Consider the following 20,311-nt stretch of genomic DNA (forward strand, 5'->3'; position numbering starts at 1 on the left):
ATTTTCATATGTCTTATGATTTTCCAGTGTCTGCTATGTTGCAGTCTGACGATTCCATCCCAGACCTCACGGAACACGATGAGGGGGAGGAGGGCGAAGTGGAGTCAGACGGCGAGGATGTTAACAGTTCCGGCATTGATGATCTCATCAGAGCGGTACGGCAGTCGCTAAGGTTTCCTGAAGCTGAGCAGCCTCTCACCAATGATCAGGTCATATTTACTAAACGACGGAAGACGCCAGTAAGTTTTCCTGTGTCGGATTCTCTAAATCAGATGTTAGTAGAATCCAGACAGAATCCAGATAAACGGTTTTCTATACCTCGCAGATTTAAGTCTAGTTATCCGTTTCCAGAATCGGTAACGGGTACATGGGAGAATCCACCAATAGTTGATTCTTCAGTGTCAAAGCTTACCAAGAAATTAACCATACCAGTGCCATCAGCTACTACGCTTAAAGATCCGTCAGATCGTAAGATAGAAACTATGCTTAAATCCATGTATGTAGCAGCAGGTGTGATGCTAAGACCTGGATTGGTTGGCATTTGGGTCACTAAGGCGCTCATAATATGGCTTACAGAACTCAAATCGGCTTTACATGACGAAAACCTGATAATTCAGGTGAATCAAATGATTGAGGCTGTAGAGTATCTCTGTACAGCGTCTACTGACGTCTGTCAGCTCACTTCTCGTATTTCATCTTCGCTAGTTACGGCACGAAGAGCACTCTACCTGCGTACTTATCAAGCGGAGGCAGAGGTCAAACGAAGTATAGAGGCGTTGCCTTACGATGGCAAGAAGTTGTTTGGTCCAGAATTGGACGCATGGATTAAGGAGGCTACGGGAGGTAAGTCTGTGTTCTTACCATTGCCTCCACCTGCGCCAAGAAGAAGGTACGCTGGACCTTCGTTCAAATCCTTTAGACCTCAGCCCTTTCGAGGACGTGGCAGAGGATCCGCCACGCCAGCTAGACGTGGTCGAGGACGTGGTTTCCGTCAAACCAACACAACTCGCCAAGACGCTAAGGTTACCGACAAGCCAGTGGCATGACGGGTTACCAGCCCATCTCGGATCTCCAATTGTGGGAGCACGCCTTCACACGTTCCATGGGGCGTGGTTCCACACGTCCGCGGAGGGCTGGATTCGCAATTTAGTGTTAAAAGGTTACAAAATAGAGTTCGACTGTCTTCCGCCTCTGCGGTTTTTCAAGACAGGTTTGCCTCTGTCGGACGACAAGAGGACAGTTTTGCAAATTGCCATTCAGTCCTTACTGGATTCGGCAGTGTTGATTCCGGTCCCTGTACACCAACAGGGTCAGGGTTATTATTCAAGTCTATTTGTGGTCCCGAAGCCGGATGGCTCAGTCAGACCAATATTGAACTTAAAGGGCCTCAATCAGTACGTAACTTACTACAGATTCAAAATGGAGTCTCTACGGTCGGTGATTGCGGGGTTAGAGACCAAGGAATTTATGATTGCGCTAGACCTCAAGGATGCGTACTTACACATTCCAATTTGGCAGCCTCATCAGAAATTCTTACGATTTGCAATACGCCAGAACCATTACCAGTTTCAGGCTCTGCCGTTTGGCCTGTCATCAGCGCCTCGGGTATTCACCAAAGTAATGTCTGTGATGATAGCTCACCTCAGATCCCTGGGAGTGACGATAGTTCCGTATTTAGACGATCTGCTCATCAAAGCTCCGTCTCAACAGATACTTACCCAACATGCGCTGCTAACTTACAATGTATTGGTTCACCACGGTTGGATTGTCAATTTCAAGAAATCACATCTGATTCCGTCTCAACGCCTTCAGTTCCTAGGTATGATTCTCGATACGGTCAATCAAAGGATTTACCTACCACAACAGAAAGTACAAATGCTACGCCATCTAGTACAATTAGTACTCAAACCACGCACAGTGTCGGTACACTTGTGCATTCGCCTGTTAGGCACAATGGTGGCAGCTTTCGAGGCGCTTCAGTTCGGGAGATTTCACTCTCGTCCATTTCAGCTGAACGTGCTTGCCCAGTGGTCGGGCTCGCATCTGCAGATTCACCACAGAGTGAGGTTGTCACCAATAGCAAGAGTTTCTCTGCTATGGTGGCTCAAGGAACACAATTTAACCGCAGGAAGACGGTTCGGAGTTTGCAATTGGATAATTCTAACTACGGACGCCAGTCTCAGAGGTTGGGGAGCGGTAATTCAAAATTGTCAGCTCCAGGGTCTCTGGGCGGATCACGAAAAATTGCTGTCAATAAATGTTCTAGAACTCCGCGCGATTTTCAATGCGCTACGACAAGCGGTGCACATGGTTCGCTCTCAGCCTGTCCAAGTGCAGTCGGACAATGCGACAGCGGTCGCATACATCAACAAACAAGGAGGAACGAGAAGCCGCATGGCAATGCGGGAAGTAGCTCGAATCCTCAATTGGGCAGAATACCACCAGGTGATATTGTCGGCCGTGTTCATTCCGGGAGTGGACAACTGGGAAGCGGATTATCTCAGTCGTCGGGATCTTCACCCAGGCGAATGGTCATTAAATCCAGAAGTGTTTCACATGTTGGTTCAGCGATGGGGTTATCCTCAGGTGGACCTGATGGCATCTCGACACAATCATCAAACGCCCCAGTATGTGTCCAGAACAAGAGATCCAAAGGCAGTCGCGGTGGATGCTCTCACTGTCGCGTGGCCGTACAGTCTGGTGTATCTGTTTCCACCGTTTCCGCTGCTCCCTCTGGTGCTAAAACGGATCAAAAGAGAGTCGCTCACAGTCATACTAGTGGCGCCTCATTGGCCTCGGAGAGCTTGGTTCTCGGATCTTCGAGGATTACTCGCAGACGATCCGTGGCCGCTCCCGATACGTCCAGACCTGTTACAACAGGGTCCTTTTCTTTACCCCGATTTAGCGCGGCTGCGTTTGACGGGGTGGCTGTTGAGACCGCCCTCTTAAAAAGAGAGGGCATTCCAGATTCAGTTATACCAACCATGTTACGAGCTAGAAAGCCGGTTACGGCAGCTCATTATTACAGAATATGGCGAGCCTATATAGGTTGGTGTGAAGCTCGGAAATTTCCGACATCAGCTTTCAAGTTATGCCGCCTTTTGTTGTTTCTACAATCAGGCTTAGATGGAGGATTGCGTTTATCTACACTAAAGGTGCAGGTATCTGCTTTGTCAATTTACTTTCAAAGACGATTGGCTCTATTGCCGTCTATACGCACCTTTCTCCAAGGTGTAATCAGGGTACAGCCTCCTTTCATTCCACCTACAGCGCCATGGGACTTGAATCTGGTTTTGGAGTTCTTACAGTCTTCATATTTTGAACCCTTACAACAAGTGGATATAAAGTTTCTCACTTGGAAAACAATTTTTCTCTTAGCCTTAGCTTCGGCAAGGCGTGTTTCGGATTTGGGTGCCTTGTCATGCAAGCCACCGTATTTGGTGTTTCATGATGACAGAGCGGAACTTCGGACGAATCCCGCCTTCTTACCAAAGGTAGTGTCATCTTTTCACATCAATCAACCAATAGTAGTTCCTGTGTTGACAGCACATTCCGGAACTCTGGATGTGGTTCGCGCATTACGCGTTTATGTATCCCGAACGTCTTCAGTTCGTAAGACGGATACGTTATTTGTTCTCTATGATGCTGCCAAGATGGGTTGGCCAGCATCTAAACAAACTTTATCCAGATGGATAAAACTGACCATACGCCAGGCTTACCTTCATGCTAGGTTACAACCGCCTACGTCAGTAACCGCTCATTCCACACGTTCTGTGGGAACTTCATGGGCAGCTGGTCGTGGGGCTTCTGCGACGCAGCTTTGCCGGGCGGCTACATGGTCTTCAGTGCACACGTTTGTGCGCTTTTACAAGTTTGATACTTTTGCGGCATCAGCATCTAGCTTTGGCCGCCTAGTGTTACAAGTGCCAAACTGCTCTCCCGCCCACGGGGGAAGCTTTGGTACGTCCCAAGAGTACTCCAGTGACCCCTAGTGGATGAAAAAGAAAATAGGATTTTGGTACTTACCAGGTAAATCCTTTTCTTTGAATCCATAGGGGTCACTGGACGCCCACCCAGAGCAGTTTACTTACTTGGGGTTAGTTCTGAGGATCTTATGGTAACACATTTTCACCGACTGGTTCAAGTTACAAGTGCTGGTTAGGGTGTCAACTGTTAGTTGTCAGTAACGTTATGGGTTAACTTCGTTATTGTCAGTTATGTTATATGTAATACTCCATTATTAACCTCTCTTAATTCCTGTTCGGCTCAGTAAAAAACACTGAGTAAGTGCTCGGGGATATGGAGGGGTGGAGTGTTACTAAATTTAAATATTCAGTGCTGTGTTCCTACGGAAGCCCGTCCATATCCCAAGAGTACTCCAGTGACCCCTATGGATTCAAAGAAAAGGATTTACCTGGTAAGTACCAAAATCCTATTTTTGTTAAAGATTTTAGCTCGCCAGCTCAGATTTTGTTAAAATTTGGTATATGGAAAGTCTGTATGTAGTCTAAGGAAAATACAAAATATTGTTTAAATATCTCATGCCGTTTCCTAATTATGGCTATGTAAAGTTTTCAAAAATCTGTCAAACACACAACCAGCATATTTTCAAATTGCCATAGCAGCCCTCCGGTATAACAAGAAATGGTGGCTTGCTTATGTGATGGACAAGAATGAAGATGAATTATAAGTGACCTTCCTTCATCATTCTTCTATCCAAGGAAACCTGGTGTGCTATGGTTACCTCTAATAGATGTCTTATGCAAAGTCAACCCTATAGTTCCAACTGGAAGAATTTGTCATGTCTCCTGATAACACTTTAAAAGCCACTGACACATTTTGAGACTATCTTCAGCTAACATTGTTGACAGACTAATACAATGTCAAGTATTGAACTTGATTTATATAATTAAACTAATGAAGCCATCAAATCTATTATTGCCGATTACTAATTGTAATACATCTGGCTTTTTTGAATAAACTCCCTTGCCTTTAAAATAATTTTTAACAATGAACTTATTATACTCCCATTTTTAAATTTTGACAAACATTTAACATTAGTATAGACCAACCCACGTCTCCCGCGCCGCTTTTGGCTCTTTCATCCTCCGCATGCGGCTCGGTCGGCTCCCGTCCACAGCTGCCCGACACACGCTTCTTAGTCTCCCCCGTCCTCCCCCCCTTCCCCCTTCCAAGTGCTGCTCACTGCGCTACTGCTGTGAGGGGAGGAGAGCGCAGCGTGCGCCTCTTCTGCCCCTCAGTGTCTATTTTCAATTCGGCGCCGGCCCGTGAGCTTGCGGACCGGCAGCTAAGGCTCCTGATTGGCTGCCGGACCGCGAGGTTTGATTGGCTCACGGACTGGCACCTAATTGAAGATAGACACCTGGTGTTCACTCTAGGAGTGAAAAGGGGCAGGGCGCCGGAATCCGGGGGCACGTGTGCGCGTCCGAAATGGGGGCGTGGCCACGCAAATTAGGGGGCGTGGCCACGCCTACGTCATTTTAGGGGGCGGTGCGGCCCACAGACGCTACTATAGAGAGCGTCTGTGGCCGGCAACGTCACTGTTGGGGGCGTTCCCAGCACCTCCGTCGGTGCTGGGCTTCCCCCAGCCCTCTCCCAATGTGTGAATGGATGCCGCGCGCATGCGCACGGCATCTATACACGCCGGGAGGGCAGGAAGCGGGCGGCTGTTCTAGCAGGGCGCCGCAAAAGGGGCAGGGCGGGTTTTGCCTGCTAAAAAAAGCGGGCAGGGCGCGGCGCCCTGCTAAAACAGCCTAGAGTGAACACTAGACACCCGCACCGCCGCCGGAGACTGAGGGGCAGGAGAGGCGCACTCCGCGCTCTCCTCCCCTCAACAGCAGCAGCACTATGGGGACGTGTATCTGGCACTGTGGGCACACCCATTTTTTGGCGTTTTCATATGTATGTGGCATTGTACTGGGGCATTGTATGTATGTGGCACTGTACAGCATGACTAAAAACGGGGTTATCACACAAGGTCATACTCCTACCAATGTCATACAGAAAGGTGTGCACACAAAAATGGGGTGTGGCTTTGTGACGACTAGGCCAGCCCCCATTTTTGCGCGTGCACATGATAGTAGCTCTTGTCCTTGAATACAGATCTTTTCTGGCTCTTTGCCTGACACTGGTTGGCCACCCCTGGTATAAACCATTTTCTCTGACGTCCTAGTGGATGCTGGGACTCCGTCAGGACCATGGGGATTAGCGGCTCCGCAGGAGACGGCACAAAAATAAAAGCTTTAGGACTAGGTGGTGTGCACTGGCTCCTCCCCCTATGACCCTCCTCCAAGCCTCAGTTAGGTTTTTGTGCCCGTCCGAGCAGGGTGCAATCTAGGTGGCTCTCCTAAAGAGCTGCTTAGAAAAAGTTATTAGGTTTTTTATTTTCAGTGAGTCCTGCTGGCAACAGGCTCACTGCAACGAGGGACTTAGGGGAGAAGAAGTGAACTCACCTGCGTGCAGGATGGATTGGCTTCTTAGGCTACTGGACACCATTAGCTCCAGAGGGATCGAACACAGGCCCAGCCATGGAGTCCGGTCCCGGAGCCGCGCCGCCGACCCCCTTGCAGATGCCGAAAAGTGAAGAGGTCCAGAAACCGGCGGCAGAAGACTTTTCAGTCTTCATGAGGTAGCGCACAGCACTGCAGCTGTGCGCCATTGTTGTCAGCACACTTCACACCAGCGGTCACTGAGGGTGCAGGGCGCTGGGGGGGGGCGCCCTGGGCAGCAATGATAATACCTTGTTCTGGCTAAAAATACATCACATATAGCCCCTGGGGCTATATGGATGTATTTAACCCCTGCCAGGTCTCACAAACACCGGGAGAAGAGCCCGCCGAAATAGGGGGCGGGGCCTATCTCCTCAGCACACAGCGCCATTTTCCTGCACAGCTCCGCTGCGAGGAAGGCTCCCAGGACTCTCCCCTGCACTGCACTACAGAAACAGGGTAAAAAAACAGAGAGGGGGGGCACCTTTTTGGCGATATTGATATATTAAGCTGCTATAAAGGAAACAACACTTCTGTAGGGTTGTTCCTATATATTTATAGCGCTTGGGTGTGTGCTGGCAAACTCTCCCTCTGTCTCCCCAAAGGGCTAGTGGGGTCCTGTCTTCGATAAGAGCATTCCCTGTGTGTCTGCTGTGTGTCGGTACGTGTGTGTCGACATGTATGAGGACGATGTTGGTGTGGAGGCGGAGCAATTGCCGGTAATGGTGATGTCACCCCCTAGGGAGTCGACACCGGAATGGATGGCTTTGTTTATGGAATGACGTGATAATGTCAGCACGTTACAAAAATCAGTTGACGACATGAGACGGCCGGCAAACCAGTTAGTACCTGTCCAGGCGTCTCAGACACCATCAGGGGCTGTAAAACGCCCTTTACCTCAGTCGGTCGACACAGACCCAGACACGGACACCGAATCTAGTGTCGACGGCGAAGAAACAAACGTATTTTCCAGTAGGGCCACACGTTATATGATCATGGCAATGAAGGAGGCTTTGCATATCTCTGATACTGCAAGTACCACAAAAAGGGGTATTATGTGGGGTCTGAAAAAACTACCTGTAGTTTTTCCTGAATCAGAGGAATTGAATGAAGTGTGTGATGAAGCGTGGGTTAACCCCGATAGAAAACTGCTAATTTCAAAGAAGTTATTGGCATTATATCCTTTCCCGCCAGAGGTTAGGGCGCGCTGGGAAACACCCCCTAGGGTGGATAAGGCACTCACACGCTTATCAAAACAAGTGGCGTTACCGTCTCCTGAAACGGCCGCCCTCAAGGATCCAGCTGATAGGAGGCTGGCAACTACCCTGAAAAGTATATACACTCATACTGGTGTTATACTGCGACCAGCCATCGCCTCAGCATGGATGTGCAGTGCTGGGGTGGTTTGGTCGGATTCCCTGACTGAAAATATTGATACCCTGGATAGGGACAGTATTTTATTGACTATAGAGCAATTAAAGGATGCTTTTCTTTATATGCGAGATGCTCAGAGGGATATTTGCACTCTGGCATCGAGAGTAAGTGCGATGTCCATATCTGCCAGAAGAAGTTTATGGACGCGACAGTGGTCAGGTGATGCGGATTCCAAACGGCATATGGAAGTATTGCCGTATAAAGGGGAGGAATTATTTGGGGTCGGTCTATCGGATTTGGTGGCCACGGCAACAGCCGGGAAATCCACCTTTTTACCTCAGGTCCCCTCCCAACAGAAAAAGACACCGTCTTTTCAGCCGCAGTCCTTTCGTTCCTATAAGAACAAGCGGGCAAAAGGACAGTCATATCTGCCCCGAGGCAAAGGAAAGGGTAAGAGAGTGCACCAAGCAGCTCCCTCCCAGGAGCAGAAGCCCTCCCCGGCTTCTGCAAAGCCCTCAGCATGACGTTGGGGCTTTACAAGCGGACTCAGGGGCGGTGGGGGGTCGACTCAAGAATTTCAGCGCACAGTGGGCTCACTCACAGGTGGACCCCTGGATCCTGCAGGTAGTATCTCAGGGTTACAGGTTGGAATTCGAGAAGTCTCCCCCTCGCCGGTTCCTAAAGTCTGCTCTGCCAACGTCTCCCTCAGACAGGGCGACGGTATTGGAAGCCATTCACAAGCTGTATTCTCAGCAGGTGATAGTCAAGGTACCCCTCCTACAACAGGGAAAGGGGTATTATTCCACACTATTTGTGGTACCGAAGCCGGACGGCTCGGTAAGACCTATTCTAAATCTGAAATCTTTGAACCTGTACATACAAAAATTCAAGTTCAAGATGGAGTCACTCAGAGCAGTGATAGCGAATCTGGAAGAAGGGGACTTTATGGTGTCTCTGGACATCAAGGATGCTTACCTGCATGTCCCAATTTGCCCTTCACATCAAGGGTACCTCAGGTTCGTGGTGCAAAACTGTCATTATCAGTTTCAGACGCTGCCGTTTGGATTGTCCACGGCACCTCGGGTCTTTACCAAGGTAATGGCCGAAATGATGTTTCTTCTGCGAAGAAAAGGCGTATTAATTATCCCTTACTTGGACGATCTCCTGATAAGGGCAAGGTCCAGAGAACAGCTGGAGGACGTAGTAGCACTAACCCAAGTAGTGCTGCAACAGCACGGGTGGATTCTGAATTTTCCAAAATCTCAATTGACCCCGACGACACGTCTGCTGTTCCTGGGAATGATTCTGGACACTGTTCAGAAAAAGGTGTTTCTTCCGGAGGAGAAAGCCAGGGAGTTATCCGAACTTGTCAGGAACCTCCTAAAACCAGGAAAAGTGTCTGTGCATCAATGCACAAGAGTCCTGGGAAAAATGGTGGCTTCTTACGAAGCGATTCCATTCGGCAGATTCCACGCACGAACTTTTCAGTGGGATCTGCTGGACAAATGGTCCGGATCGCATCTGCAGATGCATCAGCGGATAACTTTGTCTCCACGGACAAGGGTGTCTCTTCTGTGGTGGTTGCAGAGTGCTCATCTGTTAGAGGGCCGCAGATTCGGCATAGAGGACTGGGTCCTGGTGACCACGGATGCCAGTCTGAGAGGCTGGGGAGCGGTCACACAGGGAAGAAACTTCCAGGGAGTGTGGTCAAGCCTGGAGATGTCTCTTCACATAAATATACTGGAGCTAAGAGCGATTTACAATGCTCTAAGCCTGGCAAAACCCCTGCTTCAGGGTCAGCCGGTGTTGATCCAGTCGGACAACATCACGGCAGTCGCCCACGTAAACAGACAGGGCGGCACAAGAAGCAGGAGGGCAATGGCAGAAGCTGCAAGGATTCTTCGCTGGGCGGAAGATCATGTGATAGCACTGTCAGCAGTATTCATTCCGGGAGTGGACAACTGGGAAGCGGACACGATCTACACCCGGGAGAGTGGGGACTTCATCCAGAAGTCTTCCACATGATTGTGAACCGTTGGGAAAAACCAAAGGTGGATATGATGGCGTCCCGCCTCAACAAAAAACTGGACAGGTATTGCGCCAGGTCAAGAGACCCTCAGGCAATAGCTGTGGACGCTCTGGTAACACCGTAGGTGTTCCAGTCAGTGTATATACGGCAAAGGGGAGTAAGAACGATACTCGTGGCTCCGGATTGGCCAAGAAGAACTTGGTACCCGGAACTTCAGGAGATGCTCACGGAAGATCCGTGGCCTCTACCTCTAAGACGGGACCTGCTTCAGCAGGGACCGTGTCTATTCCAAGACTTACCGCGGCTGCGTTTGACGGCATGGCGGTTGAACGCCGAATTCTAAGGGAAAAAGGCATTCCGGAAGAGGTCATCCCTACCCTGGTAAAAGCCAGGAAGGAGGTGACTGCACAACATTATCACCGCATTTGGAGAAAATATGTTGCGTGGTGTGAGGCCAGGAAGGCCCCGACGGAGGAATTTCAACTGGGTCGATTCCTACATTTCCTGCAAACAGGATTGTCTATGGGCCTCAAATTAGGGTCCATTAAGGTTCAAATTTCGGCCCTGTCGATTTTCTTCCAGAAAGAATTGGCTTCAGTTCCTGAAGTCCAGACTTTTGTAAAAGGAGTACTACATATACAGCCCCCGGTTGTGCCCCCAGTGGCTCCGTGGGATCTTAATGTAGTTTTGGATTTTCTCAAATCCCATTGGTTTGAGCCACTCAAATCGGTGGATTTGAAATATCTTACATGGAAAGTAACCATGCTACTGGCCCTGGCTTCAGCCAGGAGAGTGTCAGAATTGGCGGCTTTATCGTATAAAAGCCCATATCTGATTTTCCATTCGGACAGGGCAGAACTGCGGACGCGTCCTCAGTTTCTGCCTAAGGTGGTTTCAGCGTTTCACCTGAACCAGCCTATTGTGGTGCCTGCGGCTACTAGCGATTTGGAGGATTCCAAGTTGCTGGACGTTGTCAGGGCATTGAAAATATATATTTCAAGGACGGCTGGAGTCAGAAAATCTGACTCGCTGTTTATACTGTATGCACCCAACAAGCTGGGTGCTCCTGCTTCTAAGCAGACGATTGCTCGTTGGATTTGTAGCACAATTCAACTTGCACATTCTGTGGCAGGCCTGCCACAGCCTAAATCTATCAAGGCCAATTCCACAAGGAAGGTGGGCTCATCTTGGGCGGCTGCCCGAGGGGTCTCGGCATTACAACTCTGCCGAGCAGCTACGTGGTCGGGGGAGAACACGTTTGTAAAATTCTACAAATTTGATACCCTGGCTAAAGAGGACCTGGAGTTCTCTCATTCGGTGCTGCAGAGTCATCCGCACTCTCCCGCCCGTTTGGGAGCTTTGGTATAATCCCCATGGTCCTGACGGAGTCCCAGCATCCACTAGGACGTCAGAGAAAATAAGATTTTACTTACCGATAAATCTATTTCTCGTAGTCCGTAGTGGATGCTGGGCGCCCATCCCAAGTGCGGATTGTCTGCAATACTTGTACATAGTTATTGTTACAAAAAAATCGGGTTGTTATTGTTGTGAGCCGTCTGTTCAGAGGCTCCTACGTTTGTCATACTGTTAACTGGGTTCAGATCACAGGTTGTACGGTGTGATTGGTGTGGCTGGTATGAGTCTTACCCGGGATTCAAAATCCTTCCTTATTGTGTACGCTCGTCCGGGCACAGTATCCTAACTGAGGCTTGGAGGAGGGTCATAGGGGGAGGAGCCAGTGCACACCACCTAGTCCTAAAGCTTTTATTTTTGTGCCCTGTCTCCTGCGGAGCCGCTAATCCCCATGGTCCTGACGGAGTCCCAGCATCCACTACGGACTACGAGAAATAGATTTATCGGTAAGTAAAATCTTATTTTTCCTGAAATGTTTTGACCTTTTTTGTCGACGTAGTTTTTGAGATAATCAGGGTCAAAAAAATGTAACTTACTAGTACACCGGTTAGGTGGCAATTTAAATCTGAACCACTTTAAAATCACATACACTCCCTCAGAACAAACTCTGATATAACAGAGTGTATCAGGAGCATTTCATGTGCTGTACACACACCCATTGCAGCACAGTGTTCACTATGGTCATGAGTGTGGTGAGGAAATCTGTACTGTTGCTGCAATGATGTAATTAGGACTTTGTCCAGCAGAGGTCAGACCTGTAGCGTAGTGCAGAGATCTGTATCTGAACCCTTCTTCCTGCCACCATAGAAAGGTTCACTTTCCTCAGGATTTGGATACAGTGTGAGATTTATGATTAAGCCTAAAATTATTATGCCTAAAATGCAAAACTTGTCTTTTATAACTGCATTGTTCCTAATTTACTAATACTTTTTCTTTTGACTGTTTTTGGGTACCTCAGGTTCGACATCTTTACATCTGTGACTTCCACAAAAATTTCATTCAAAGTGTCCGAAACAAGAGAAAGCGGAAAACCAGCGATGATGGAGGAGACTCTCCAGAGCATGAAACAGACGTCCCAGAGGTGAGGATTCCTATTTATGGGTCACACGTAAGCAGTAGTTTGGGATTTAAATGCAGGCTAGTGAGAGAGAAAAATGTCTCTTTAATACTCATCTGTGTGATAGCCTAGCATAGTGATCTATCCTGGTGAGTCTGTGAAAGTGCCTAGACCTGGGGAGATCTGGTCCCTCCGCCTGATCACCTGTTTGGTTGCTGTACTGAGCATACCTGTATGTACTGTAACTGCTCGGAGTGTAAGTGACAGGATCACATGCAGCCTAGGTAGTATGATAACTGGCAAAACATTCTGTCGGCTAGTAGTTATTTACTCTCCGGCATTTGATTTGGTCCTGATCAAACGTTGATTTGGTAGCGATCGGTGATTCAGATCAATATGAGCAGCTGTAGTGGGACATTAGGAAACTAATGATAATGCCTGTTTTATCACAGTAACAGGAAGACCAATGTGAGATTAGAATGTCCGTTCCTTCATTGTGGGGGGAAGTTCTACATACGCAGAATAAATGTTTTGAACAAACAAATGTATCTCTGTTGGACAGACTACTGCTTGATTCCAGCTATCCGTGTACATGTCTACCTTGGCCCAGTGGATTTCCCTTTTAAAATAGAAGTTTTAAAAAATAAAATAACTACTAGCCATTTACAACAGCTGGTACAATAGGGATTGCTACATGTATTTTACACACTGGGATCTAATTGAAATAATGGAACGAGGAATAGGTCTGATCCTGTATTGAGAATTAAAAGTTTCGATGAGTCACTGTGGTTACTTACAGTCAGTTGTTTCATTTTAGCAGTGTCCGGTTTGTAGTAACAGATCATCTTCTCTTTTCTGCAGGTTGACCTGTTTCAGCTGCAAGTGAACACTCTTCGCAGGTATAAAAGACATTACAAGCTCCAGACCCGCCCTGGACTCAACAAGGCACAGCTCGCAGAGGTAGGCTTCTCGGGATTGATAATGACTTTTTTTTTTTTTTTTAAATCACACTTTTATTACTGTTTTGTAACACACAAAAATACAAACTAACACTATATATGTGTAAAACTAAAACAATATCACGAGGATATATAAGGGAACACAAAATACAAGCCACATATCATAAAATGTAGTATTACAGATTCCAACAATCGTAACATAATAAATCGCAGCTGTGCATTACATAAACCAGAGAGAAGTAATACATTAAGTTCAGTCCGGAGGACTACAGAGACAGGAGCTGGTACATAGAGTATAAACCGTGCATATAGCTATTGAAGGCAATCAATGAGATTAAGCATGGAGGCAGTGGATGCTGGGACAATTTCTTTTGCATCTCTGGATTTTGCCACTTATGCCAAATATACTCAAATTTGCGTTTGGTCTTTTCAGATATATATAAATATTGCAGTTGAGCCATGGTGATGTTAATTAAGGAAACCCATGGAGAAATTACCGCACCTTCTGCGGCCATGCAGGAGTGAGCAGTACACACCTCGGGAGGCGCACAAAGATTAATCACATATTGCTTAGTGTTTGTTTTAAGAGCATCCTCTGACAGGATCCCGAGGGTACACACTGTGGGAGTAAGGACAGATTGTGGGACTCCCGTAGATGCAATTGCCCCAGTCCTCTTTGACCAAAACATGTGGCTTTTCGGGCATGACCATAAAAGATGACACAAAAAAGAACCTTGCAATGTGTGTCATTTAGGACAAGTATCATTGGCTCTGCCACCAAATCTTAGTAACCTGACAGGGGGTGAGGTGTGTTCTAAGTAGCAAAAACAGCCGTATCTGTCTAATTTCAATGGAAGCAGTAGACACTGTAGGGCTCCCCCGAAGCCAGTTTCCAAGACTCCTCTATCAGACCGAAATTAGTTTGCCCTAAGATAAAGTAGATCTGTGGAGTGATGAGCAGATGAGATAAACTGATACAAATAAGCGAGAGCCCTGTTGGAGGCCAAATAATTTTTAAGAGGGGAATCCTGTATACAAGGAGGGTCATAAGGAAATTGAGCCATTAGATCATGGTAGATACTGCTAAAAATTATACCTGGGTATCGGGTACACTGAGCTCAGTTGGACAAAAGATTTTTATTACTACCATCACCCCCATTCTGCCCCACACAGCTCATGCCTTAGGGAGTGCCCAAGCAATGCCATAGGAGTATTAGGATCCAAACAGAGAATTTTAGTAACAAGGTTCCATATCCTAACCGCCTGTAGAACTAATGGAGGAGGCCTTTATTTCTTTACCACCCAATAACACCTGAAGAGGACTATGACTGGGGGTCACATAAGCTACTAGCAGGGCATGTAGGGATAACCTCTTAGGTGTGCCAGTGTGTACTTAAAGTGAGGCAAGGCTAGTCCTCTCACTGCGCCAGGTCTAGTAAGAACATTAAGTGAGATACGAGCCCTGTCATTCGGCCAGATAAACTATTTTCCCAAAAAACTAAATTGGAATCAATACTGGGAATTACGTTTAAATACGTAAAGAAATTTAGGCTGAATGACAATACTCTGCCCGTAAGCGAAAGAGGAATATTAATTTGAGAACATGATTTATCCCCATGGTGTGCAATTTTAGGATTAACTTTCAATGAGATATAGTCACACATGGAGTTAGTGATCCCTATACCTAGATATTTTAACCGATCTGCTCAACAAAGGGGAAACGTCAGTTGTAACCTGTAGAACTGATGGGATAGATTGACTATAATCCAAAAGAAATAGGAGGCTGTTATCTGCATAAAAAGCGACCCTATCCGCTGCATCACTTAGTTTGAGCCCTGTAATGTTAACTTGTTTGTTCAACAAGCAGGCAAGTGGTTCAATAGCTAGAGCAAAGATGACTGAAGATAGGGTTGTGCTCTGCTGTCTAGATGGAATTATTCACTTGACTTTGGATTAGTGTGGTTTGTTCTCCATCGTGTGGCTGGATCAGTGTGGTGTGTTCTCCATGGTGTGGCTGGATCAGTGTGGTGTGTTCTCTATGGTGTGGCGGGATCAGTGTGGTGTGTTCTCCATGGTGTGGCTGGATCAGTGTGGTGTGTTCTCCATGGTGTGGCTGGATCAGTGTGGTGTGGCTGGATCAGTGTGGTGTGTTCTCCGTGGTGTGGCTGGATCAGTGTGGTGTGTTCTCCATGGTGTGGCTGGATCAGTGTGGTGTGTTCTCCGTGGTGTGGCTGGATCAGTGTGGTGTGTTCTCTATGGTGTGGCGGGATCAGTGTGGTGTGTTCTCCATGGTGTGGCTGGATCAGTGTGGTGTGTTCTCCATGGTGTGGCTGGATCAGTGTGGTGTGTTCTCTATGGTGTGGCGGGATCAGTGTGGTGTGTTCTCCATGGTGTGGCTGGATCAGTGTGGTGTGTTCTCCGTGGTGTGGCTGGATCAGTGTGGTGTGTTCTCCGTGGTGTGGCTGGATCAGTGTGGTGTGTTCTCTGTGGTGTGGCTGGATCAGTGTGGTGTGTTCTCTGTGGTGTGGCTGGATCAGTGTGGTGTGTTCTCCTTGGTGTGGCTGGATCAGTGTGGTGTGTTCTCCATGGTAGTGGCTGGATCAGTGTGGTGTGTTCTCCATGGTAGTGGCTGGATCAGTGTGGTGTGTTCTCCGTGGTGTGGCTGGATCAGTGTGGTGTGTTCTCTGTTCTCTGTGGTGTGGCTGGATCAGTGTGGTGTGTTCTCTGTGGTGTGACAGTCTTCTATGTCTGGCTCGTATAGTTGTAAGAGCATCTCTAAGAGGGAACGTCTTCTTAGATGCTTACTTGCCTCTGTTAAAGACTGCTGTAATAATATACTGTATAGATGGTCATAACATAAAGGTACTAGGAGTTGAGGGCTGGCTTGCAAGAGCAATCTAATCCGTTGTTATACAACAACAGACCTGATATCAACACTTATAATAAATGGTGAGGGGATGCAACTGGATGTCCTTTAAAGTTAAATGTGCAAATGTCTCCCCCCCCCCCCCCCCCCCCAAAGACTGTCCTTTTAAGAGTAAATGTATATTTATTGACTCATTGTTCAACCTACATCGTCCTTCTGTTCCCCCTTCAACAGACTGTAAGCCGGCACTTTCGGAACATTCCAGTAAATGAAAAGGAGACTTTGGCTTATTTTATCTACATGGTGAAAAGCAACCGAAGCCGGTTGGACCAGAAGTGTGAAAGCAGCAAGCAGCTGGATGCATAGCCAATGGGACCTGATGGGCAGCTGTCTTGTTTTTGTATGTAGGACTTGCGGATGCAGTGACTGCTTAAGCCGCTGACTCTGTGCCATATTGTGCTTTCCTGGCACCAAGGAGAGGATGGTTTTCTTATACTATAGACAGTGATGACGTTGCACTGCGCTTTTGCATGAGACTGGATAGAGTTGGGTTGGTAGGATCCACTTACTGTTTTGTATCTAGGGCATATGCCATTTATACGTAGAGGACTTCAGGCTTGCTGGAGCAGGACTTTCTCTCCTATGTACAGAAGACACTCACAAATGCACAGTAACAATACTCTTTGCAAGGAAGTCACCGGTTGGCGACTATCCATGCTGAACTTATCGGTAGCAAGAAAGGAAAAAAGACTCTGGCTTTCTCCCTTAATGCAGAAGGGGTTAGTAACCCATCTTAATGTGGAAGAACAGAGTGGCACAGTGTTTTGGGATTGGTGCTTATGATTATATTACTGAAAGCACACAGTATAGGGGAAAACTCTGCCAAAACCACCCACCACTTAACTACACTGCTAACACAACATAGGCGGGTGGTTGGCACAGCCACTTGGAGCAACGCATTGCCAGCAGATTTCCCACACTCCATATCGGCAGCTCTATTTTCACAGCAATAAGTGGCGGTTTAACTTACAGTAGCCGCTGAGCCCCGACCCCCACATTTTTACTACACGATTTATTAACCTTTCTTATATTTCCAGAGCTCTGATCCACAGGCTGCCTTCGTGCTTGTTATATGAATTTATCAGACTCATTACGGTAGGCGCAGTGGTCTTAAGTACAGCACCGTCGCGTGTCGCAAAGGTTTTAAGGTCAAGGTTTTAAACGTTTTTATGGTTCTATTCACCAGAGCTTAGTCTTATAGTATGTGTCATGTCAGTCTGGTATGTCCAGTTTTTATATATAATATAATTGTTTTTAATCACACGTTGAGCTTCCTGTCTCCATCTCACATTATTTTAGCACGATGCATGGATTTTCGTGCCTGTCATTGTTTCCACCATATCGTCACTCCTTTCCCTGCTTAGAGTACTGGTCTCAATTGGGTCAACATTATCTCAAGCTACTTTATCCCCTGCAGTGCTCCTTATCGGGGAGGATGAGGATATTGTGCAAATAGGTTTTATGTGGAGCGCCTATTAATATGCTTATCCAGAAGAATAGGCATGTTGGTGTAGCATGTATTGCCCCAGCACAGAAGAAGCATTTACATGTAATTGTGACATATCCCAAGCATGCTGACATTGAAAGATTCTGCCTATTTATCTTTGCTTTAAGCTAAGCAGCACTGGACCAGATATGGAAACTTGTCATTTAGAACTAGCTGGAGGTGATACCAGTATTAAAAGATGGTGGAGCCATTCTTGTTTTGTAGTAAGGACATTCCATGCCCAGAACAAGAAGGAGGGAATTCAAATGTTTGAAAAGTCGGTTGGGTGTCTGTTTTTTCCTGTCTATTCGATAGGAAAAAACAGACACCCAACTGACTTTTCAAACGATTGAATATCCCCCGGAGTGTCTACTTTGAGTTAAGGCCAACAAAACCAAGAGTTGATCTCCGCTAACTGCACAGGGTTTTAAAATCCCTCAATATTTATTTGTCTTCCTAATATATTATTTGTCTATTACTGGGCTTCAGTGTTCATTCTGTGGTCCCTGCTAACTCCCACATGGGCTCCTATAATGACCTAATATTTGGCTTGTGTACTGAGAGAGGAATGAGAAAGTGTATGTCCTTCCTGATTGGATAGATTTGGTATGCCCTGTCCCATGGACTTTTACACCAGATGGTTAAGAGACTATAACGTAACTGGTAATGTAGCCTGGGTGTGGAGTCTTAGCCTAAAATGGTCAGCGCCATTTAATATATAGAGCTTAATAAGAATGATCACAAAACAGAATTCCCAGTCTAAGTTTAGAAAGCCGCTTTGTGGAAAGAATTTGAACAAGACACTTTACACAGTTCATGATTACATCTAAAGCTCCAGCATATGGATCTGTCTCTGTTGCAGCCGTTTAAGTTTATTATTCCACAAGCATGTCTGTCTATACCGCAGGAATCTCTGAGACTAAGCTTCAGTAAAAGTGATAAGTGTCTTGACTGTGCTCTATGAAGGACCATTTATAGTGAGTGACCATGGCTGCAAATGATTCAGCTGCGATCAATATCAAAACGTGACATCAAAATCTAAAACCTGTAGTAACCGGAGTCTCTCTTTAAGCCTTCTCTCCTCTGTGAGTGCTGCTGCCCCTGTGCAAGACCCATCTTTGTGTTGCACAGTCCCAGCAAATGGTGAATGCTGCAGTATAGGGCTTGTTAATCCCTATAACCGCCATTGGGGCAGATGTATTAAGCCTGGAGAAGGCCTAAAGAAGTGATAAAACAGTGATAAGTGCAAGGTGATAATGCACCTGCCAATCAACTCATAACTGTCAATTTACATATCAGAGCTGATTGGCTGGTGCGTTATCACCTTGCACTTACCACTGTTTTATCACCTCTTTATGCCTTCTCCAGGCTTAATACATCTGCCACATTATTTGAAGATGGTCAGAAGATAAAATGAACCGTGCAGCAAGAAAACAGCTGAGACCAAGATGCTTACAGCACCACGTGGCCGAGACACCCTGAAATACATGGCAGAGTCTTAGAATTGTGTAGGTTAATCTCTTGCAGGAAAAGTACTCCTTCTACACTGTATATTTTGACTGCCCATTTAATCTGTGCTGCAACAAAACCCTGAGCGTAACCAAGCGGTTTGGTGAAATAAACTACCCAACTATACATCACGTTTATGTACAGTAAGTCCCTGTACTGTGTATACTAAACATCTGCATTTACTTTTAAATGTTAATTACTGTAGTTATAACCTGTAAACACTGGCCTCAGCCTGTCGCTCCGCCGGCTGCTCACCTCCGATTTATCCCCTCGCAGTGATTGGACAAGGAAAATCTGTTCAGCTTCATTTCACCATTGTGTTGTCAAAGCTCCTACTGGCTATGAAAATCCCTCTTATACATATTCCCTGTCCTTTTTCAACTTACCATTTATATTTTAAAATCATTTTTACACTTCTTTTTTTAAATATTTATTGTACTAAAATATAGTATGTTATAATTAAAATGACTTGTTTAGTGTTTCCATGTTTGCAGTTATTGTTCCTCAGATACAGCAGACGGTGGTGGTTTATGCTGTAGATTAGAAAACGTGGCAGGTTTTCCCACATAGCTGGTGTTCCTCATCCTGCTATCTATGCGCAGGCCAATACTGCCCAAGAACCTACACTTCCAGTTAGCTGACACAGTTGGGATAACATGCGAGTGGTGCTGGTGGGATGACTTAGTGGCCAACACTGGTCATCTGCATGGTCACCCATTTCTCAAAGAGAAACTATTTGGATCAGGTCAGTCTTCGGTGTGCCATGGATATGTAGATGTGTCTTGATCTGTGCTTCAGCCTGCAGTTCCAGTTATCACTCTGCAATGTTTTTGTTCCGTAATCGTGTGGATGTTGATCCCATGGGGCATAATTGATGTTTTTTAATAACATGCTATGAGATTAGGCCGGTTGATTGATGCTTCATACAGATGTGTCTTCATTGTAGCTTCAGTCGAACCAAACTACCTCTCTCAGCATGCCAGGACCATTACGCACTCAGCAAACATTGCCTACATGAGAATGCCCAGCTGCACTACTTGGGTCATGGG

The 20,311-nt window shown here is 46.6% G+C and overlaps 1 protein-coding gene across 1 annotated transcript in view; it reads left to right on the forward strand.

The window, feature by feature from the left end:
- The window catches only part of SAP30L (SAP30 like), a 35,544-nt gene extending 15,801 nt beyond the window's left edge, over positions 1-19,743 (forward strand). The window contains exons 2-4 of the mRNA XM_063928358.1: positions 12,284-12,406; positions 13,244-13,342; positions 16,442-19,743. Of these exons, the coding sequence (XP_063784428.1) occupies positions 12,284-12,406; positions 13,244-13,342; positions 16,442-16,573 (354 nt within the window). The 3' untranslated portion in view covers positions 16,574-19,743. The remainder of the gene's footprint in view (positions 1-12,283; positions 12,407-13,243; positions 13,343-16,441) is intronic.
- Positions 19,744-20,311: the final 568 nt, after the last annotated feature.

Source organism: Pseudophryne corroboree, chromosome 6 (genome assembly GCF_028390025.1).
Source record: "Pseudophryne corroboree isolate aPseCor3 chromosome 6, aPseCor3.hap2, whole genome shotgun sequence".
Classification (NCBI taxonomy): domain Eukaryota; kingdom Metazoa; phylum Chordata; class Amphibia; order Anura; family Myobatrachidae; genus Pseudophryne; species Pseudophryne corroboree.